The sequence below is a fragment of the Struthio camelus genome, chromosome 4 (genome assembly GCF_040807025.1).
Source record: "Struthio camelus isolate bStrCam1 chromosome 4, bStrCam1.hap1, whole genome shotgun sequence".
NCBI lineage: Eukaryota > Metazoa > Chordata > Aves > Struthioniformes > Struthionidae > Struthio > Struthio camelus.
The window spans coordinates 72,787,612-72,812,227 of record NC_090945.1 but is presented as its reverse complement, the minus strand read 5'-3'; the positions used below and the strand labels follow the sequence as shown (position 1 = coordinate 72,812,227).

The window sequence follows — 24,616 nt, the reverse complement described above, 5'->3', positions numbered from 1 at the left end:
ACTCAGATGCTGTGTTCTGTGTTTTGAATATAGCCATCATATATAAAGGAACATGCAGAAAATACAGGAAAGTGCATCGAAGAGAGAATATGTCAAGGGAAGCAAAAAAGAAAAAAGTATTGAAGAGTTAATCAGTTTGACTAAAACGTGGCCTAGCATAAACATCATACTTACTTGTTTCTGTGTTATGGCATACAGAATGCATGGTGCTGCAGTCTGACTATGACTTTAGCATTGTTTGGCAATTTATTGTCCCTATCCTGGAAAATTACAGTAGTTTTGGGAGTGGTTTGTGGGTTCACACAATACACTTGGAATACTTAGTATGATTTTATAGGGAATATATAAAAAAGGGAAAATAAAAATAGGGAAAATAGGGAAAATAAAACAAGTAACTTCTTTTAAAGGTAACTTTTTTTTATTCTTACAGTGAATGAATGAAAAGAGGCCTTTTTACATAGCCCTTAAAATAAGGAACTATCCTTATATATTAAATTAAGTGTATGCACTATATGTTAATTGTAATCCTGACTATTTCCCTGTCATAAAGAAATAGATGTAAAAGCATCCATTAAAGATATAGGAAGGAATATAATACCAATATTACATGGAATTTAACTTTTTTAATAAATTTGCATGCTTGTTTTCAGTGCTAACGAGCGTCACTAGTTTACCTCAAGGACCAACCTTTGATTTGACTGTAAGTGATTGATGTTTTTGTGTTTTAAAGAAGAGCAATTATTACCAAAAAAAAATGATTATCATTCATTTGCAGGCGTTTTAGGGATTGAACTATTTTGAACAAGTTGATTTGTATCAATTAGTTCTTAAAATGTAGTGATAAATGTTCTTTATTCAGTGAGGCTTGTGCGAATTCCATACAGCCTTCTGGTGATAGGCAAAATCTTCTGTCAGAGCAGGTATATGAATAACTCTGTTTTTACATTATGAAGCATCTTTCCGCTAGAGCTTTTGTGGTAATTGGCTCTGACTTCAGGACTTGGCCCTTACCGGGAAGACTTTGAAATACGTCAAACAAAATGCTCATCGTGTGAAATTATGAGAGAAGAATTGCCATGCTCTTAAGCCTCTTTCATTAGCACTCTTGGAGACAGAGGGGGACTACATTAACATGTTGGTTGTTATCCTCATTACCAGTGCTCAATGCTAAATCTCTGATGGAACAGCTCTATAGGTGTCTGATCCTGCAAAGACGACGGTTTGACTGAAGATATTTCCAGTGAGGCATTGTCATTGAAACGCAGATTTCTCCTTTCACAAAGATACTTTTATTTGAATTCAACCTTCTGGATAGCAAGTTGTTTGAAATAAAAAATGCTTCCTGCATCTTTTGAGGCTGTGAGCTGAACTATTATGTAGCCTTCTGATGGAATGGTATGTTTTCTGCTTTAAACTGCTATTACAGTAGCTCTGGAGAGTCCCTAACTGAGACCAGGGCTAGATCATCTTTGCCAAGCACTTAAACTCGTAACAAAGCAAGGCGTTCAAAGAGGTAGGGGAGGATGTGGGATCAAGCCCTGGTTGCCCTGAAATAGGTCGCAAAGTTATGGTTGATTCGACTGAAGACAAGATTTCACAAAAATTTCTTAGCAGCGTAGAAGTGTAATGTTCGTTGTTTATTCCACATTTTGCCTTGTGAGCACGAGTGAGGATGAAGGCTCAAAACGGATACTACCAGTCGTCTTCCAAAGTTCTTTTTCTAGGCCTTTTTTTGGTAAGGTGCATGCTTCACTTTTAGATTTGTTTTTAAAAAAAAAAAGAAAAAAAAAAAGCGAACTGAAGTCATTGGGACTATTCCTACATTATTGAATTAAGTCCTAAGAGAGAATTCTCATAAATTTCTGACGAATGGGACAGAATTATGAGCCAATGGCATTACTGATTTAATTGAGTTATTTATTCATACTTTCAAAGATATTCTTCAACGTAGAACAAAAAATTTCTAAGAATATATATGTATAATAAACTTGGGTAAAACTTGGAGTTTTTCAAAAAAAGTGCATTTTTGAAAATATGTAAGAGTTGTAGCAATTGACCTACATGCACATTTATAATTCTAGAAAATGGACAGCTTATTACATTCAAAGACGAGATCTGATAGACCTAAATTGCTTAAAACATCAGTTATCGAAGATATCCCCCTGGGAATTTGAGAAACCATTTAACAGATGAAAGTACATTTTGAAAAGTTTGACCTTACAGGCAATCATAAAATGAATCAAAACAACTCTTTCCTCCCCTGAAATGTACAGAGCCCATCTGTATCTAATCCAGTAATTATAGACTGAGTTCAATTACCTTTTCAAACTTGGAGCAGACTGGAGACTAGGCAGTGAACAAACATAGGGTTTTGTCTAGACCTCAATTGACCACAGTCTAAAACTTGAATTTATATCTAATTTTATTTTTAGTTTCGTTTGATAGTTCTTAAAAGATTTATTTTGCTACCTAGTTGCCAGATCATTAACGTTCTTGCTTCTTGACCTAGTGTTTACTGCTACAGTTTTAGCCCAGTGAGGTTAATAAATGACACCAAGTCCTAAGCGTTTACTGGATAAAGCATTTTAAAAGTAACAAAAGCTTGGTTAATCAGCTCTTTGGATTCTTTAGCTTTAATATCACTGCAATCAAATTATGAAAGAGTCTGAACAAAATTATATAATTTATAGTGTGTGCTCACATCAATATATTTGATGCCTAGATTTAAGAAAAACCCTTCAGTGTTACCGTTTGCTCTTTTAGAAAAATGAACCCAAAACCTACCAGGCTGTAATCTTTGCCAGTAGCTGACACTGATTAGAAACCGATGAAAATGTATTTGCATCTCACTTATTTATTTATTTCAATTGGAGCAAAAGGACTCTCCATTCAGCCATATATGTTTGTCAAGGAATACGTACACAGCTACAAGGGGTGTGCCTGTGTGTACAACCCCACAAAACATACAGACGACACGATAACATGCTTGTCTTTGAGAAATGTGCTGTGCTGTTTTCACTGTATTGTATAATAATATTACCAACATGAGCTTCTGATTCCTTGTAGGATAGTGTATATGCAACCTTAACTGGAATAGCATTCTTTGCAATACAGCTGTATTGTTTGCAGAGGAAATTGTTGGGCTGCACAGAAACCAACCATAGAAAGTAAGACTTTTGTTGCTGAATTAGTACATTTCCTCTTTCTGTGGTAGCAGGAGAGGAACAATGATTAGGGGCAGAATAAACACTGTATTTTTAACATACATTTGTACAGTATGCTTTTGCTGGAATGATGTCTCTTGGCAAATAAAGGCTACGATAATTGATGCATCTAATTTAACTTACTGATTCATAATAGTAATCAGCATTGTGTAGCAGTTGTTGTAATTAGTTAAGAATGCAGTTGAAGATGACTTCCAAGTCAAGACATATCTAGCAAATAAGACATACTGTTCCAATGAATAATAAGCTTGATGTGACGAGCTTTTGATGTTTAATTAGCTTTTCTTGTAATACTTTGGAAAAAAATGATAGAATGAAATGTTACATAACGGTAAAACTGAGATGCCTGAGAGTTTGCATGTGGTTATCTCGAATGTATTGTCTCTATATTTATAAGTAGCGTATAGTAGTTTTGTGCATGGATGATAATACTCTGATAAGATAATGAGAGAGATCTGATTATTTTCATAACCATAACTTTAAAGCAAAATTTATAATAATATTTGATGAGAAAACACGTAGCAGTTTTGGTGTATCAGCCTGTTACTGAGGAAAAAGACTGTCTTGCACCCAGAAGTCAGGAAATCCATGCTTCAGTTCCACTCCTTTATCAAAATCCTGTTTACAGAAGCACTGAGAGCCTGTTGTTTCCTCCCTTCTTTAGCTCCACATTAGGAGCCGAGGTGACCTTTATGCTGTTAGTAATAGCGAATGTCATAATCTGTTGTACAATCATATCTGTGCTGGTAGGTTTATCATGTAAGATAGGAATGCACATTATCTAAGAAAAATAAGCTCTTCTGGTAAGCCCCCCAGCACTTTTTTGTTTCCTGTCTACCCTAAGGGCTATATTGAGTAAACCATTGCTGAAAATTCTGGTGAACTTTATACTAGCTTTCAGCATATCGCCAGGTTTCATAATTGAAAGTAAGTCCATTCAATATTAAGTGTCAATTTCTGATTTCGCATTTTATTTAATAAAATTGTGTTATAGTTTCATAGCAGTTAGACGACGACTACTACATCCATGATGCTGAATCTTTTACTTCCTTTAATTTTATAGAACTTCGATGTTGGACATTGTTTCAGAAACTAAACCTTTTTAGACTCATAGCTATATGTTCGGAAAGTAAACTAAGGCAATATCTTTCAATTTGTAGGTTATCTGCAATGATAGATCTAGACTTTGCACTGTGTTCACTCTGATCTAGGTAATTTTAATTCTAAGATGTGGCAATACTGCTCTGCCCACTGTAAATGCAAAGGCTCCTAACAATTAGTGGTCGTGTTAATGAAAGAGTAATACCTGTTACAAAAAGCTGATTTAAAAAAAAAAAATGTTACAGTATAAATGGAAAAATTACCTCTTCACTATGTCTACAGTCTCTCTCAAGATGTTTTCATGACCTTATTAACCCTGTATTTGTCCCACATCAGGGTTGATTGGTGTGATTCCACCTCTTCACTCATTAGCACACTTTTTCTTTTTTATTCTTTTGTGCGCGATGCAATAAACTACAGGATTTCAGTTAGGTTGTCACGTTCATTTAATGCTACCTAATAAATGTTCTGCCATGTGTGTTGCATATATTATGTATTTGTAATGTAAGCATAAGGAGTGTAAGAGAAAACCAGTCAATATTATTTTTCCAAAAATAAGATTTTGACAGTTTAATGGAAAGGAGGATTTTTAAAGTGAACGTATTTGTCCTTTGTGTGTCAGTGGAAATTTTTCAAACCAAATTACTTAACTCAGTTCCTATGACTGCATACATACCCTCTGCATCTGAGCTGAGGATGCATGCTCTTACAATAAGGTGGCAAGCACACATCTTTTATTTAATTGCCTTCATTCATGTAAATATATTTTAAAAACTATTTTATCTTCCTTGTGATATCCTTTTGAAATCTAAAAGGAATATTGCAATCTCTGGTTAAAACAAATACTATCTTTTTAGGGATCGTCCCATTCTCTCCCATTTCCTTCACTTAAAATGAGTAGCTTCCTTTTTTGTTCTTTCCGGCTCTTTTGTTTTCCAACCGTGTACTTTGATTTTGGGCTGTGTGCTGTACTTTGTCATAGCCTCTTTTTCTGTCGCAATCTGTCCTTAACAGTTTTTATGTCACAACATTCTTAATGTGGTATTTTCTTTGTTCTCATTCTATTTGATTTCTTTATTATTGTCTTTGTTTCCTGATTTCCTGTTGGCACGCATCACAGAACTAAGGGTTGCTTGTTTATTTGAATGGTAGGAAAATTTTAGCTGCAGGAAGGACAAGTTGCCCACAGTTATATAGTCAATAGTTTTGCTTTCTTTGTGCAGCAGAAGGCACGCTTATTGTTTTGTCGCTATCTAATTTGTCCGTAGAGAAACTATAAGGAAAATAAAGGACAGCTTGTCCAAGTGAAGATCTAATCTATATAAATTAGTTTTCTTGTCATCTGTTCTTATCTTGCTTCTGTTTCCCAGATCTTGCTTTTCCCCTCTCTCCTTTCTTTGGCCTCGTTCCCAGTATTAATATTAATGATGGCTGCTAATTAAGTAGTAAAAAGCTGCATGCATTTTGTTAAAGCTATGCTTTTTTTATTTGGTCAGCTTCTTACATTTAAACTGATTTAAGGAATTTGCAGTTGGAGTTATCAAAACTTCACAGTCAGAGTTAGGCTCAGCTGATACAGTGCAACCATATGATTAGAAATAAAATTACATTGTTGTAACTTTCAGCAAAGACAAGGCTCCCCCTGGCCCCGTCTTTTCACTCTCTAATCATTTTTTTTTTGCCTTTGTTCCATGCTTATTGTTGGTATAGTCTTGCTGGACAAACACTTGAGAAATAGTTTGAATCGTTATTAAATGGACTGAAGATCATTCAGGATAAATAAAAAATGAATGACATCTTCAAACTGCTTTGATATCATGGCTTTTTCAATATCCATGCTATTGCTGTGCAAGATGCAGCTACGTAGTGTGTTCAACGATATGCTTTTCCATTGATATAATACAACCAACCAGTTTCATATGCCTTCCCCTCTAGTATTTCGGTGTGTGTTTCTTGGGAGGAGGAAGGATAATTTGGGGGTGCTTTGATTCTAATGCTGATCTGCTGGGGAGTAAAACATACTGTTAAAGACTTCAGGTCATGTGAATCCTTTCTCTGCTAATGTGTATACATACATATATTGAGAGAGAGAATTTTGTTTAGGCTTAAATTTTTCATCCTAAATTTGCTGTTGAGGTAGACCTACAACAGAGACGTACATTATTTCCTTTTCCCTCCACCTAAATACATCATACCCGTCTATGGGCAGAATGCTGAAATGCTGATTAAATGTATTTCAGTCATATAGAACAGAGCTATGGAGGAGTGGTGTGACAGCTGTAAATCAGGTGTCTGTAACCCAAATAAAAGCTGGCAAATGTAGCCTCACCACTGTCCTTGACACACAAGACTGCCCGCAGAGTTGGTGTAAAGTTGTAAAACACTGATATCACAAAATACATTAGCATTTTACTCTCCTCTTGAGTGAAAATTATATATGAAGCTCTATCCATCTTTACAACAGATATTTCCATTTCTACATACTCATATCTGTTGAGACACAAGTATTTTATAGCCAGTTGTTTTTGTTACTTTTTTTCCCCCCAAAAGCGTAGGTCAACTGTAGCAAAACCTGGACAATTTAGTTACTATGACAGGACGATATAGAAAAATACTGATTTCTTTACTGCATACAAATTGGCAAGACATGATGAAACTGCTTGACGGGCATTTAATCTTACAAAAGTATTTACAGGTGAGGCCATAAGGGTTGCTGAAAACTCTTACACGGCTTGTACATAGTCACTTGTTGACATGTTATCGTTCTGGTTATTTGATGGTTTCTCCTCACCCTACACAATACAACAGTGGTCGTTATGTAGATCAGCATAAACTTGTGGAAAGTAAGGCCTCTATGAAAACTGTAACACGTTCTTGAAATATTGGTTGTGCCACAAGCTGTTGTTTAAAAACTGATGTTGCCCACAAAACATTTAAAAATGGGGGAACGTAACTGCTTTTTTGTCTTTTCCAGCAGACCTTTTCAGGTAAAATCAAAACACAAATTCACGTTGAAACACACTGTTGTAGTAGATTTTTGTCTTCTGAAGCTTGTCTGAATTATCAGAGTTTACAGAACAGGGAAGACCCCTTTCCTCCAACTGTGGGTTAACATGCTCTTACTTCAACACGCATGGTTAGGCGCTGAATACCTAGAGCGTGCGCCCGCTGCAAGGTGCTCATAAACACATTTGTCAATATGTATGTGTGAGTGTGTGTATAACCATCTTGTTTCCTAAGGTTGTTCCATGACAGACGGCACACTTTTTGGGGTTTTTTTGTTTTTTATTTATAGTCACTAGTAATTTCAGAGTGAAGACTTTGTTGCTTTTTCTTCAGTAGTCATGAAGATAACTTGGTAGCTTATAGCCCTTTCTTCTTGGAAGCTTCTTTGCAATTCTTATTATTATTGACTGAAACCTCGGACTCCACGCTGCAGTATAAGGTTGTGGTATGTCTTAGCGCAGAAGTTGCTTACTTCTATTTCAGCCAACCCCTTTCTTTCCTCCTCATGTTCATCTGTGCTAAGTCTTTTGCCTTTGGTTTTTTTTGGGGGGGGGTTGTTTCTGTTTTTTTCTCCTTGTTTGTACTTTGTATGTGTTCTTTTCTGTGGATTCATAACCTTAAAAAGCCACCTGCTAGTTAAGTTAGGAGTTCCTGTGAGTTTGGAGGCTCCGAAAGATAGACATAGCGCTTTCCTACTTGATTAGCGTGTTGCAAGAAGAGGCAGCTTATTAAACAGGTGAGTTAGCTTGGAGACAGGAATGGGCTGTTGAATTTTTGTATTTTGAGGTGTGTTACTGGCTAGCTGTATGGCCTTAACAAGTTGGCTTCTTTGAATCTCTTCTTTCCCTTTTGTTGAACATCCAAGCTTTCATATGTCCGTGTAGGGCATAGGATGATCTTTGAGTTTGGCTGAGTCTCCTAGATCATTCCCCTTACAGATCAGGGAAAAAGAGGGGGGTCAGAAGCTCTTATCTCCCGTAAAGCATTGGTTAGGATAATGCATATTCATACGTTGCGTTACACAGTTGCTTAGCTCCTCCCAGTCGGATCTGAGTTTCTTCTTCTCCTGACTAATAATAATGATTTTGCAAGAGTAGGCATCAACTTGGGCCAGTGTACTGCAGGCCTTAAATGCGTGCAGTTTTGACATGTTTCTGGCATCGCCGCTAAGAAGCATGGCTAGATAAAGACAGATTTATGAAAACCTCTGTGATGCGCTGATAAGAGGATCATGTGGTAAGTTAAGAGTAATTGGGTTGTAGGTGCAGCTTGAAGAAGTGGACATTTTTCCTGGGAGCGTGTATGTGTGTGAGAGAGGGAGGGAAGGGAGGATAAGAAGAATATGCTATTTACTTTTTCTGCGAGACAGGAGAAAGTTACTTTTCCTGGCAAAGTCACATGCGTTACTGTTTGAGATTTTTAGAGGGAGCTCTTATTAAAATATTGGCAATGTGTCATTGCATTACCTTTTGTGTTCTTGACAGTAAAAGTTAAAACTGCTGGGAGTAATACTTTGGTTTCTGCTGCGAATTAAGAGCCAGGTTCCAGTTTTGCTTAAATGAGGTGCTACAGGGGATCTGTGGACAAAAGTATTTGGAGGAAAACAGTAATGCTGTAGCATTACTGTTACCAGATTATAGTCTGGTTAGATTGCTAGATGCATCCAAGAACCATTCATACATTTGAATAGAGAATGGCATTATTTTAGGTAATGAAATACTACTCTTTAAAATCAGCACTTCTGTAACTGTTGCCCTTTCATATTCAATTGTGTACTTCCTCCTTTAAAGGACCTTGAGGCAAGGAGTAATGCCACTGTGGAAAATCTTTTCTTTGTCATAGACTACGAAAACAATTCTGAAGTTGAAATAAAGACTTTTAAATTATGGGAAACTTATTTTCAGGCAGCAGGTATCTAAAACAGCTTGCTCTTTTTTAAACTGGAAAACTAGAAAGCGAGTCAGCCGGCGTAGAGGGGGTTCCTGATGACTTCAGAATTGCTGCTTAGTTTACAGATAGTTACTATACTTTCAGAAATTTCTGGCTTTTGAAAAGCTCAATTTTCTTTCATTCTCTTCTTCAGTTTTATATCCATTCATTGCGTAGCAGAGAATAGTTAGTTTTAGAGTATAGGAAGTTTTCTAGTCACAAATAAGGTTGAAATTATTTTTTCTCATGTGTTCTGATAGTTTTCTGTTGAGACGTTTAAGGGAGGCGCAGGAAAAGCTAGTATATGCAAGTAATACGCTAGCTAGAAGCACCACATAGTAGTCCATCCTGGTAGTTGTAGGAAGTGGACACAGAAGTGACCTGTTATACCTTTTGATGAGGATTGCCTTCTATTGTATATTTTTCACAATTCTGTTAGATATATGGGACTGTTACTACTTCCTATAGGAAATGATTTCAATCTACTGTGGTACGAAAATTTTTCTAGGCTTTGGGCTATGATTTTGAGGTTTTTTTTCTTGACTTTTTTTTAATATTGTGACGCATATCTGTATTGCCTCTTGTGAACCTGCTCGGTTTTCTTTCCTACGTATTGCAAGTACAGTAGATGGTAATGCTTCCTTAGTTCTTATTTAACTGAACTATAAATACTTGATTATTTTAACCTTGACGTTCTTTATTATTACTGTCTTCGTGAGTCTGCAGATTACTGGAACGTTTCATACTGTCTTGTAAATACTCTTACTCCATAATGAACACTATTTTGTTTGTTTGTTTTTGGGGTTTTTTTGACCATACTGTCATTTTGGAGCTATGCTGACATAAAAATGTTTTCCATTTTGTGGTTATTTCTTCTCTGTCATTCCTAAACTCTTGTTATATGGAAAACTCATTAAAAAATGCTTGTGCTTTCCTGTTGTTGGCCTTACAATGTCGTTGTAGTTTCTCATGATTGCTTTTTATCATTAAAAATGTTTGTTGCATTTAACTTCAGCTTCTTTAATGACTTTTTTTCTTACTGATTGACACCCATCTTGAGTAAAATTAAAATACACAGGAACATGAATGCTGTGTTCAAATTGGTAAGTGGGTATGATAAAATTGAAAGAAGTAGCTCATCAAGAAAAAACTTAGCTTCGTATGCAGTTCTATCTGTTGAATTAAAAAACAGAAACCCAGCTTTCATTTGCAATAGCAGTGTTCTGATTTTCATTAAATAAATTATGTTTTACTCTCTTTTGTTTAAACTCAAGATTAATTTCTATGGTTACAGGGGATATAAATCTCTAGATTGCTTTTAAAAGGGATTTTTTTTATTCAGAACAGGGTTGACAGCCTCTCCTTAAGAGAAGCTATTACTTATTTTCCTAAGTTTAAACGCTTAAAAAATATTTGTAATGATACCCCAAAGGCATCATAAAAATGTGAAATAATTATACTTGAAAATAACCAAAATTACAGGAAATAGACATTTAGAAAATCTTACTGAGACTCTTGGCTTAGAGGGGGGAGAAAATAGTGTCTTAATTAACAACTAAATTCTTGTCCAGAGTTTCTGCTTTCACTGATTAAAAATACGCTTTTGAATTGACAGCATTACTCACATGTGAAAGAATAACACTGATTTCCCCCCGTTTTTCTTACAGCTAGAACAGATCTTACTTCCCCTGAATTCTCAAAGCGCTTCCTTGGGAGCAACTTCTGCATGACTATCTACTGTAATTTCCTCAGGCAGACGTTGCTGTCGTTCTCCCCTTCCCTCCCCCTTTTTTTGATAAGTTGAAACAGTTGTCAAATATCCCTAGACAGAAATCATCTTTAAATTAGAAAGGGCAAAAAAAAAAAAATTGCGGTGAACAAATGAAGGGGTCCAGAGACGTTTGTTCATGCTACGTTGTGCTCTCCTGTGTGGAGGTAATGCTCATTTGGTCATTAATGTCACAGAAGTAAGGCAGAGCAGCGTTTTCTCAAGGAAGAGATTTTTCTTGGACGTTATGGCTGGATTTTGATTGTGTCAGATAGAAGATTCTTGAGTGGGAACAAAATAAGGTGCATTAGGCCTCAGTGAGGATTTCAAGCCACCTCGTGCTTTGGTAAGCTTTCGGCCCTTGCTATGGAGCTGAGAACCTGCCGTAGTTTGCCATTTAAAAGGCGCTCCTGTTACCTCAAAGGGGGACGGGTGGAGGGAGCAGTAGTATTAACAGACGTGACAATTTCCTTCAGATTGACTCTCTCAATATCCCTGTCTTGTATGTTTGTGTGTTTTTATTTATGTTTTTGTTGTTGCTGCTTTCCTCACCTCAGTTTAGCCAAAACTTTTACTGTTACAGAGGCTGATGGAAAGGAGTTATTTTCCCCAGGGATGAAGAAGGGTTTTTTGGTTGGTTGAGTTTGTTTGTTTGTTGCAGAAAATTGTTTAATTGTTGATTTTAAAAAATAAAATAAAAATCTTGCAGGGCGGTATAAATGAGAGAAATTTCACTTAAACTGGCGAGCTACTTTAGAGGCTATGATAACGTATAGTTAGTATAACCATTAACAGCATCTCAGAGGCCTACTTGTCTTTTTGCAGTGGCATCAAGACTGACCGTTTTGAGTTGGTGGTGGATGTTGTTTTCTTTTTCAACCTACACTAAGAACTACATTGTAATAGTCTTATATTGCAAAGATACCCTATAATTAGGGATTGATTTCAATATAAAATGTCACGAGCTGAAAACTACTCTATTAACTACTCTACTGCGTTCTTCAAAGTTGAATATTCTCCTTTCAGGTGGTACTGTCTCATGGCCCCCTACTTTCGTTTGACGTCGTGTGCGTGTTACATGCACCCTGTAACCAGTCGGTCTTACGGTTTTGAGTTACAGTTCTGCTTTTATTGAAATTAATGCTTAAGAGTATACCAAATTCAGTGGGAACAAATGTCTGCCCCAGTATTTTCATTCGTAAGGATCTGGTTTTACCATGGCTTAAGCAGAGGGAGTAAGTCTGCACAGCTGATGGATGGCACAGGCTTAACTACTTCTGTGCTCTGAGATGACATCTACTGAAGTTGATTCAGTTCAGTCTCTTTAAGTTAAACACATGCACATGTAAGTCTCTGTGAACTGCACCGTAAAAACTTGGATTCTGAATTTCATAATGATATTCAGATAGAGGTAACCTTTTATTACTATATGCGTGCTAAATGAGACTGGAAACATTTTCATCTTGTAAAATGCATTGAGTCAAGAATAGCTAACGCTAAATGAGTTTAGACTGTGAGAACAAGGGACAAGAAAAATATCTCTTACAGAAAGAGACAAGCAAAGTTGAATGCAGTTACTGAAATGTAAGTGGAGTGTTTTGAACAGCAATAATAAAGGCCAATTACTGCAAAAATGCATTTTGACCGGTTTACTTTTATCTCTCAGCCAAAACATTCCCTACAGTTGTTGTGGGGTTTGTATTTTAGTCAGTGAGGTTTTGGATGATTGTGTGAAAATATAAATGTTAAGGAAAGTTATGATTAGAGTTGGACAATAAATAAGAAAAAGGGAAATGGTAAGTTTTATTAAGATCAGATGTTGCTTTTTTTTTATTGAAAGTGTTTGTTGCCTTAGGGAGAATAAGTGAAGACTAGTTAAATAAAAACAAGCAGTATGATTTTCCCTTTTAGAAAATCTACTGTTAATTGTTTCTAGAGGTCACCTTGTATTCCTTTTGACCTTTTACAGATTAGTTTCAGATTATTTAGATGAGCTTCTTTAGATGCAGGTGTCAAACCAGTGCATTCCCGCAAGACTTAACAGTGACAAAATTAATATAGACCTAATTATCTGAAATTATACCTATATTGCAGTTTTGTGATTCAAAATTGAAATTTAGTGTTTCTAAGTACTTATCCTATTAAATAAGATCTATTTTTCTATATTTAAACCTGTATTAAAACCATTAAAATGGTCTTATGGATATGAAATTATACATTGTGATAATTTCAAGCTTTAAAAAATTCAATAGCTTCAAAATAGTTTTCTGTACAGTTGGAGTTGCTGTAAATACGATGCGTATTTTTAAAAAAAAAAATGCAGCAACCTCACCCCCAAATAACACCCCCATAAAAACTAAATCCAGTGATAATACCGGGTGTTTATTATGGTCAGTGGGGAACTGGAGCTTTCCAGCTATTAGGTCTTAATTTTGCTTTACGCTTATTAAAAAGTTTAAGTCTTTGACATAGAAATGGTATGCAGCTGTGCCAGAAAACTCCAGAAGTAGTCTCTTCCTCATGTACCAGACCAAATCTTATCTGTGCACCAGTGAGCTATTTTTCAGAAATATATAGCCAGATGAAATTTGAAACTTTGGGCTGATAGTGAGTTAGTTATCACCAGATTTTCCAGTTTATATAATAAACAGTGAATAAAAATCAAAATGATCAAGTCCACATTTAAGGTGTTCTTTAAAGGTTAAGTATTTAAAATGTGAACTGAGAGTAGTAAAACTCAACATGAGTTAGAATTTCAAAACCATAGGCAGTACTTATAAATACATGCTTAGTAAAGCAGGAATTAAAGTATGACGAATGTTTCCTGCAAAAGCAAGCTGTTCTTCTTTGCTGTGCAAGATTGTTGCTTTAATCAGTCATTTTTGCCAGTTTGATATTAAGCAAAACGAAGCATTTTCTGCTGTTGATCAGACATTAGGAGATGGGCTTTGCCTCTTAATGCAGCTCAGAAATGCTCTGTTTCTTAGTGATGGCTGGGTGCTGTTTGTGCCGTTCTGCAAATAGGTTCTGTCTCCTCCCACCCCACAGTGGCTAGTGCCAGTTCAGTAGTGATTGCTTGGAATCTTTCTTCTGCTTGACCCAAATAGAAAATATTGTATTATCTTTTTTAATTAGAAAAATACTTTATTATTAAACACCTTGAAAAGTGCCTTTTAATCTTTTTTTTAAGTTATGTACCCTGTCTGCCTTGAAAGAGTCAAAATGTCTTGGTCTTTATTTTCATGGCTTTTAGAAAAATGCATTTGATTCTGAACGTCTTTCCGCCTACGTACCATGCGTTTGTTAGTAAAACACACACCTTAGTTATGTTAATTGCTTTGCCCTGAATGCAAGATTACTAATAAAATGCAATTCAGGCTTTTCCCTGCACATTGCTGCTGCTGTAACCTATATGCTGATGTAAAGCAGAAACAGAACGGAGTAACAATTTTCATGAGATTAGAGGTAGCCAGGCTGACTGTCTCCTGGCTCTCTGCTTCCCCGTTTGAGGGTAGGGCCACCCCCATGCCGTTGTTTAGATATTAGTTGCTCTTTTGGGTTTCAGGTTACAAGAGCAATTGATCTGCGTGACCTGTTCTAGAGGCTTTAACGTTTGCAGTGGAAACTTAAACCAAATGTATACCCTCAAGAGACAAATCATCTGAAAACTGGCCAGTTGTCATTTTGAGGAAATGCAATGTTCCTCTGCAGTAAATTCAAATAGGACAGCACCACCTAATGGACTAGAAATAAGTAACCATCAAAAACTTCTTAAATAACACTGTTTTCCCACTACTAAGGAAATTCAGAGCTGAAGCTGGAATTTGGGTTTCATCTTTGTTGCATGTCATTGTAGCAGGGAATTATATCATTTAGTCTTTTGAAAGTTCAGATTTCCGAAATGTATATGTAGAATAATATAGACCAAGGTAATATAGACCAGGTAGTAATGTAGACCAAGTTTTGCTTGTGCTTAGGCACCAGTCCTGCAGAAACCTATGTGAATTCATTGGACCTACAGTGCTTAAAATAAAATCTGCATGGAAGCTGTGTGGAATCTGGCCTTCCATGTGTAATTTTTAAAAAGTTCCTAGCTCTATCAAATCAAAGGTAGTTCTTAGTGGAAAACTTCTCCATATGAGTCATTTCTGTATCAGGCCCTTTCAAATTAGTCTTTCTTGCCTGTAATAATCTAGGTAAGAGCCCATGCTTATTTTAAAATTTATTCGGTATAAATTGTTTTTCTGTTAAAATATCTATTCTGTTCATTGGTTTTCATTACAGGTTTCAGGAAACACTTGCCTTTGTTGCATGCACTAACCATGGAAAAGTTCAGCTAGGAAATGAGGATTTTTATGTTAGATGCTTAGGATTTTTGTAATTTAAAAAAAAAAATTCTTTATTACAGTGATTGCTGCATCTCCTAGTACTACTGAGACTAAGGGATTTTTGGTTTGGAACATGCGGTCCCTGTGCGTCTTGTAATTTCTTACTGAAATTCTTAACTTCTTCTGAAATAGGAATGGATATGTTAAGCTGGACTGTACATTTAGGTTTTAAAACCAAACCGATAATAGGTACATAGATATAGATACTACAAGAAAAACGATTTTAAATTTTTTACTCTTTCACAAAAGGGTTTGGAAAATATAGACACTTTCATGAGTCTATAAATGGGATCTATTTAGACAAGATCTTTGAAGATTAGGCTTTTTAGGCATATTAAAAATTCAAACATAAAATGTATTTTTTATTTTTTGCTTTTTTAAAAATAAGACACTTCCATTAGTAGTCCATGTCGATACTGCTGACTCAACAGTAAATGCAGTGTCCCTTACGACTTTTACAAAAGCCAATTATGTTTTGCTTTTAAGTATTTTTAAAGTTTTCTTTAACAAAGTACATTTTTAAAAAAACAGATTTAAAATACAGTACAAAGTGTGGCACGCGGTTAATTTTATATGGCAGTGAATGGTTTTGTGTTGCTCTGATGGAAGAGTACACTTGACAAAATGCTATGTTTGTTCAATGAAAATGACCATTCAGCGCTGTAGAATTCTCTCTACAATATGTCACGGGAACCTACCCCAATCATTTTAATCGTAAACAATGCTGCTGCTTCTTGTGGTGGTTAAACGTATGCAAATTGGAACCTACTGTTTCATGAGTGATCAATTCTTTGTTGGGAGTGGAAAGAAATGTATGTATTGCTAAGATACTGAAAGAAACATCATCAGGGCCTTTGTTCTAGAGTATATGCCGTTGCTCTTTTGTAGGGAATTCTTTCCTTTTTCTCTTTTTATTTAAAAATATATCCTGCTCTAAGTCATAAGAAAAATCTCCAGATAGAAGAACATCCACCATTTCTAGTGAAGGCCCCAAGTATAAATAGAGCTGTGCAGGCCACCTGTGGTAGCAGATGGCAGCCATTCACAGCTTCCTTTTGTGTTGCACCTGCATTAAATGCAATATTTGCTTTTACATTTTAATAAGAGTTGTTTAAGAAACCGCAATGGAAACAAAACCCAAACGTATGCATTAAAGATTTTGTCTACAAGGATAAATTTTTTTTAAAAGTGCACATTGACACCTGAAGTAACTTTAGAACCTTACAGAGTTTAGTGTGAATTTACAGCGAGTATTTTTCACTTGCATAGTGCTGACGCTTTTGTTGCCACCCAGTGGATAACTGCTGCTGCTTCACCGTAAAGAATCAATCAGTTTTTCAGTATCAGAACTATGCTTGGGAGTTTGTAAATATCAGCAAGATTTAGGCATTTGATTTTGTGATTATTTAGAATTAAATTTGTTGAAGAATCACATCTAAAAGTTACTATAATACTTCAGAACTTAATACTCTAGAATTTGCTATAGGAATACAAAAATAGATTAGCAAAAGGTAAAACAGATTCAGTGCAAAGTTTGTTTGGTTGCGAAGGCTTATCTTAGTAAGCACAGGCTTCTAATTGACTTTTGGTTGAAATTGTTGGTCTTGATCTTGTGGTGCCCAACTTATCTGAGATAATTATAACATGCAGCAACATGAGCAAGTTACTTTGATGCACACCACTTCACATGTACAAAAACTATCCTTTTTCTCCTGGGTTAATTTTTCATGAAGGTCATGGGTTGAATCAGCTCATGGATAGTTCTAACAAGCACCAGAGCTTATACAGGGTGGTTGGCAGGAGCACGTGACTAGGAGTGAGGGGCAGCAAGCCGGATGGTGGAAGAGATTGAGGCCCTTATTCTTTGGGGAGCAAGAAGCTCCTGCATTGGTTCACCTCATCTTGTGGGAGCACAGCTTGGACTCCAGATCTTCATTTTTGTAGATGGGTATTCTCATCTTTAAGCTAGGGAGTCATGCTCTTCATTGCTAATCCTCGATGGAATAATGTATTCTGAATTCCCTTTTGCAAAGTGGCGGAATGGGAAAACGAAGATGTGGCTTTACAGCTTTTCAGGCTGTGGATAGGAAAGAATGGGGATCTTGCTGCTTTTTGGTGGTGGTATCACTGGTGGAATGACTATGGCTTTTGGCTGTTTGACAGGAGGGAGCGGCTTATGGGTTGTAGAGTGTGAAATTGGCAGCTGTGGCCAAGATGGCAGGCTTTAAAACTTTCTCTATTTCCTGTTGACAAGTTTATGCTGCTACGTACTGAAGTTTGAGTTTTATGAGCAGTGCTGTCATGTATGATTTCTACAATAATTCAGCTTTTCTCAAAGCGTAGAACCTCATGTAAGAAACTAGTTCAAACACTTTCTACAGCTGGAGCTGCTGGAGTCTCTAACTTCTGTATCTGAGCTTTAAGGTATCATTTTGAATTTCTTCAGTTATAATTAAATATACCTCCTTTTGATGGCAGACCTGTGTTAGTAAGTTCCCTACAGATGCTATCCGTGTGGTGCTCTCCATTGGGCTGATACAGGTGTTTGGGGAGCTGAATGAAAAAACAGATCACTTGTATTATTTAGCTTTACATAATCGTTATTACTCCTCTCCCCTGAAGATTAATTTATTTTAAATTATTTCAGTATTGTGGTATATGGAGCTGAGTCTCAAGGCAGTGCCAAACTGCAGAGTGCAGGCAGAAATGAGAAGAGAGGAGGGAAAGTCTGGGTACGCTATAAGCAATTTTCGTTGTCAAAAGGAACGTCACCTTCAGTATCCTGGTAGTAAGTAGAAGCTTGAAAATATGTCGTTGGTATAAAAGATGTTGGCAATATTGGGAGGAAATGTAATTAATTCCCATGCTTCTAACAAAGGTGTCGGTTGTATATGAAGTTCAGTGGAGCTCCTACCCATAAAACTTTACTTTTATGTAATGAAAGAGTGCCGCAGCTATGAAGGGCATCTCTCTAAGCCCTCCTGTCCCTTCAGGGGAGAAAGGAGAATGTTTCTTTGTTTGAAGATTGAAAGAGAGGCTCATCTCTCTGCTCCAAACTTGCAAAGAGGAAGAAATCAAATTTCCAGAGGCAGAGGGTTGGAACCATGACAGGAAGCCAATACTCAGATGCTCTCATGCTTAGTCTTCGAATTGCCTTCATCTGTCCTCATGAACGCTGTGTAGACTGGTGGTATGATCATTTTGAAAATGGCATTTGCTGCAAATGAGAAGTTGCAGTTGTGATGGATGGGTGAAAGGAGTGAAAAATGGCTGGGCTGAAATGCAAGTGGGATTTAAGATTGCTCCAGATCTGTTTGAAAGATTAATTAGAGAAGATATAAAGAATTAGCCCAAAAAGGCCACAGGGGGAAAAAGAGAGGGAGAGAGGCTGATCAGCCAAGTAAGCTATTGCAGAAGGTAAGGCTTTGTACGGATAGAGTGAGGTTTGTTACACTTTACAATGAGTTAACTAGTACTATTGGGGGAAAAAAAAAAAACCACCTTAAAATATTCTTTAGCTACGTACATAAAAGGAGAATTAGCAAAAAAGTGGATTTGTCATGCAGATGGAGTACAGATTAAGAATAGTTTAGGTGTAGTCTGCAAACCAAATTAATACTTGTTCTGTTTGCAATAAGGAAGAAGCCATGGCCCAGCAGGGTAAAGGTGAGATATGTACCGGAAACTAGAGTATGGAAGTAGAAGTTCGTACAAATAAGATGGAGGCTAAATCTCAGAACTTTAGTACGGTCAAATCATGGCTATTGGATAATCTCTAGGCAGAGTTCAGACACAATGATTTTGAGAAATCACAGATCTGAAGGTAGTTATTGTTGACGAAAATACCTTAGGTTGGAGGTGGTACCGTCTGATCAGAGGACAGCAGATTTAATGGCTATATTTAAGTCAGCAGAGGGGAACTAATTATGGCATCAACAGACCTTTTAGTCTGACACAGTAGTAGTCAAGACTTTAGAAAAGATTTTGAGGGGAAAAAATAGGTAAATATTATGATTATAATGCAGTATGATTTACTATCTCCCTAAAGATAGAACGTGTCCAACTCTCTGGAAACTTTAAGAAAATCTGAATTTCCTTTGTTAAGAAAATCTGGTGACCTCTTTAGGACTCGATAAAGTGTTTGATAAAATGCCAGTAGGAAGTGTAGAGGAGATGAGCAGAGAAAATACTGAGTAAGACCTGGCTTTAGCAGAAGCAGTGCCGGGTTGAATTCAGAGAAGTATTGGGCTGGAGAGGAGTTACTAGCTGAATTGTTCTGGAACTGATTTCAAAACTCAGCTGTGTTAGTATGGTCTTAATGTTGGGAATGTGAAAAGTAAGATTGGTCTGGTAAAATTTCCTGATGAGGGAATGCTACGAGGGAGGAGAGAGGAGCACAATATGTTGCAGAAAGTGCTGAATGACTCTGAGATGTGGAGTTTTGGGGAGAGGAGAGAAATTCAAGAGTAGAATATGCATTTAGGGACCAAAAACAAGATAAGATAAAATAAGATAAAAGCTGATAAACGAAAATGATGGAAGAAAAGACATTTCCGTCTCATACAAAGTATGAACACCAGTGTATGCCCCTCTTGTCATTTGCCTTGAAAAAGGATTGATGTGAACTGGAGAAAATGCAAATAAAAATTATGAGAATGATGAGGGAACTTCAGAACTATTTTTTTTTTTCCTGGGATTGCAAAGGTTGACAGGAGGGAGGATTGGAGCCTGTGCATTCAAAAGCACACATGCAAGGAAGAAGAGCTTTTAAGTGAAAGGACTGTTTTGACACAAGAACAGATGGATGGAAGTTAGTAAACCTGGAAATTTAAAGGTTCTTATTCATAATAAGAGCAATAAGAGTCTAATACAGCCGTTCAGTTGGAACGGGAATATGCTTTATTATCTTTAGGATGAAACATAACTTTATAAAGAGTATATGGTGTGCTTGTGATTATGCAGAGTAAATAAAGATTGATGACCGAGGAGGTTTCTTCACATCTTTTTATTTGCGTCTTCATGGATATTTGAGTCTAGAGAAGATGAAGCACCGTACCTAAAACACTGGCTAGTTGTTTGATGAAAGCAACATTCCATTTATTTAGCACCAGCGAGACCTTCTTTCTCATAAAATTGCTTAGTTATAATATTATGATAAAGAGAGATTTAAGTCAAAACTATGCCAGTAGCGGATAGTAAGAAAAGGCAAAAGAGAGGCAGCATCAGCGCAAGATCACAGAAGTTGCTGTTAGGGTTTGAGGGAAAGTAGAACAAGAAGTTTCACTTCTGATGCAAATCTTGGGAACTAAGAGCTTGATGCAAGTATGGGCATAATAGTGTCATTCTAAATTCATGAAAATAGCTTTACAAATGCAGGAGAGGCAAAGTGGGGTCAGTGCAATTCAAACACACGATGACAATTTTAGCCTAAATAGAATGCTCTTTGTGACTAGATGAATTAATTACTGTAAGACAGTGTTCTTGCTTGTCATTCTGATTCTTTCTGCTTGTTAATCACTCCTAAATTGTAGCTATTGGAATATTAAGATTTATTACTTATATATTTTTGCTAATTTATTTTCGAGTTTCATGTTTGTTTGCATATTAACGTAAATGTTTTAAATGTCTCTTATTTTACATTTCTGCTCTGTCGTCTTTAGTGCTTTCTTTCTGCCTATCAAGTGTTATTGTTCTACCGAAACACTGTATGACTGTTTTAAAATGTTTTGCTTTTGCAGTCAAGCTTAATTTACATATTAAGCAAATGTCATGACACGCCAAGTCTGAGCTGAGGAAGAGATTAGGTGTGTGAAAAATAAGCTCGAGTGGCAATGAGAAGGAACGTTTGTAGAATGGTTTTAGATGACTCTTTGTGCCCCATTGATCTGGAGCAGTGATTCAGTGTTTCTCCTCTTATTGCTTATGATAGTGGTAAAACAGTGGAGAAAACTTCAGATCTACAGAAGATACTAACAGAACTCAGTGTGATACGAATGGGATGGAGTTTTACCCTCTGCTGATCATATGGAAGACTTTAAACTTGAAACTTGAGAAAATTCTCCTCTGATGCCAGGAGTTGTAGTAAAAAGGAAACAGAACAACAGATAATAGTGAAATGCATGCATATTTATTTGCAAAAGAAAACACTTATTTTTGGTTGTACAAACCACTGAGGTCTTAGTATATTTTTCCCTCTTACTTTTTTTCAAAGAGCTGCTGATCTTTTGAAAAAAATAATTGAGGGAATTAATCTTCTGTTTATCCAAACTGTTCTGTATTCTTTCTCTGTGGTTTTTTTGTTTGTTTAATTACACGGAACATTTGCATGAAAATAGGATTTTAAGACTCAAACAGCTTCTGATGTTTTTTCCCAGATACGTGGGGTAAACCACATTTATTATGTTTGTAAACCAAAACAGCTATTATTATGTAAAATTCCTTGCATGTTTTTTTTTACACAGAGTTATTAATAAATATTTGAGAGTATGCTTTAGAAAAGTTTCCCCCCCCCCTTGAAATTATGCACCAGTAATGAATATCACTTCCCTCCCCCGCCCCTTGTCTCTCGCCTTCAAAACTTGCTAAAGAAGCCATATTGGTAGTCATCTCATTCTGGGGCTATTTCCAACGAGGTTTCTGTAGTTTCATCAGTTCTCTAAGAAAATAGCGTCCTCTGCTACACAAAATCTTTAGTTTTGCTAAAGTTTGCAAAAGTTCTTTGAGATATTTATGAGATTTTTCATCTTCCCATTTAAAAGGCTCTTTGGAACTTTTATTGTTAGGAAAAGCAAATGGATTTATAGGAAAACGTGTCTGCAGTGAAATGCAAATCCAGATTCTATTTTATGTGGATATTTCCTCTGGGAATGGTTATCATATGACAGAAACTACTTGAGTTTAGGCACAGACTGTTCACTGTATTGCTGCAGAAATAGAAAGGAGGGGGACAGCATGTTGCTCTACAAGTTCTAAGCTAAACTTGTGTAACTTTTTTTTTTTTTACCTCATCAATAGAATATTTGAAAATTTTGTATGATCTTTTAAAAAAAAAATTATTTTCTGAAATACACACTAGGTTCTGGATTGGCAGTTTAGATGTTCAGTGACCGATGACACGCTTTTCAGCACAAGAAATGTATTTTTACTATTTCTCTCCAAGTTCTGTTTTCCCACAACAGATCGTCTTTAGATTACGTGTTGACTGCTTGCAACATATGAAACTTCTGCTATAAAAGAGATGAGATTCTATGACTGTGTTGAATTACAGAATAAATAAATAAGATTTAACTAGATCATATTTGATGTGCGGGATTACTGAACTTTGAACATATAAAAATAATCATTTATGTGACTATAAAGCTTAACATTTCTGACCTCTCTTTATTTAGATTTCTAATATTGGGAAGCTGAAAGATTTTCTTCTGCAACACAGAAAAGATTACATTAATGCTTACAGGTAAGTGCAGGTTTAAATAGTTTTTTATTATTATTGTTTTCAGTTTTATAAAATGGATGGCTTAAAAACCCGTATGCACAGTGACCAAAAACAAGCTGTAGTTTGCTGATAAATTGGCTTACTGTAAGCTATTTAAGATGAATAGTTCTGTCACAGGAAGAAAATGGTCCTGAATAAAATGAGGTTCAGAATTTGAATATTGTTTCTGGCTATTAGGAGTGAGTTTTGAAACAAAACAACCTTGCAGTCTGAGCTCAGCACCTTTTAAGGACAAGAAAAGTAAGTTTCTGAGGTGGATCTTGAGATAGAAGACTAGATTTAGTGGTCCAGGTTATCCTTTTCAGTCTGTGATACTTGAGCTATCTGTTACCACTAAGTATATGGTCAGTAGCATCAACAGATATTGGAGCTGCATGAAATGAGTTCCTGCGATTCTGAAACACGAATTCCGAATAAAGGACATCATTGAGAATGTGTTGTCAGGGACATCAGCACAGAATTTATTTGCTTTTCTGTGACAAAAAAATCAGGTTTCGGTTCTGGTAGTTATAATTGCATGGAGAAAGTTTTAATTCTCCTCAGCCATTAGGAAACGTTCAAAAATTGCTGAATCTGCTTACTGGCTGATAGCTTCAGGAGTAGGATTTTTTGTAAATAAACTTCTGCTTTAATCTTCTGAGCGGTGCTAGTAAGAAAGAGTATCTTACGGTCTGCAGATTTAGTATCCGTAATGAATTCATAAATCAAGTTACCCTAAGAGCTAAAAGTTTAATTTTATTGCAACTTGTATTTTGAAGAGCTGAGTACAAGCAATCAAATCACTCGAGACAGAAAACTTAACTTTTTAATGAAACTTCTGTTAAAAGTTCTTTGAACTAATAACCGATTTATTTTATTTCCTATTCTAGAAATGGGCTTGTAACACACTTTTTTGTGACTGTTATAAATAATTATTTGAAATAAGTAGATAGCCTCTTCATGTCTTCATAATGCAGACCCCACAACATCCAACTAATCTTCCCTCTAACTCTCCTTCCTCCTTCGTAATCTGTCGTTAGCAGTGCAGCATAAACTATAATAAACGCTGTCTGTGGGGGAAACGTGTGTGGGGAAAAATCCTCATCAAAACTGCCTTCATCATACTGTCATTTAAATCAGGATGAGCTGCCCACTCTGCTTACGTGTGGGGAAAGAGGTGGTCTCCATGGTCCTTGGACTCCCGTTCGTTTTGAGATTCATGATTCAAAAACTACACTTTAAAAATTCCATCCTAACTGGGATGCATTAAAGAATGGGGTTGCACCCTTTAACAAAGAAGCCATTAAATTTTGTACCAAGTGGAGTTTCCAGGTTGTATAGATGCAGCCTTTTATTTTAAAGAGATGTCAGCAAGGTATTCTTGAGGTGACTGACATGGATCATTGCGGCAATGCCCTTTTCAAAAAAATCACTTAAAACAACTACCCATCTTTTTTCCACAGTCATCTGAGAAAATACCTGTGCAAGATTATTTTTTTTTGTTGTATATCCAAATGAAACAGCATAGGTCAACTCCTTCCCTTTGAAGGAGCTGCTGTGAACTCCACAATTTGCTGTGATGTTTTTTCAGTCCGTCACCATAATTGCAGTATCGCATGAATTGAGTCATCCCTGTCTATGCTCTGCTTTTTGCCACAACCATGAGTAAACTAAGCTGTTGTTGCACTCAGGGTGGAGAAAATACAGCTTAAAGTCATGTAAGTGT

General features: G+C 36.3%; 1 protein-coding gene across 1 annotated transcript in view; it reads left to right on the top strand.

Moving 5' to 3' along the window:
- STX18 (syntaxin 18) overlaps positions 1–24,616 on the top strand; it is a 73,300-nt gene that overhangs the window by 13,326 nt on the left and 35,358 nt on the right. Inside the window, exon 2 of the mRNA XM_068943387.1 lies at positions 22,805–22,872. Within this exon, the coding sequence (XP_068799488.1) occupies positions 22,805–22,872 (68 nt within the window). The remainder of the gene's footprint in view (positions 1–22,804; positions 22,873–24,616) is intronic.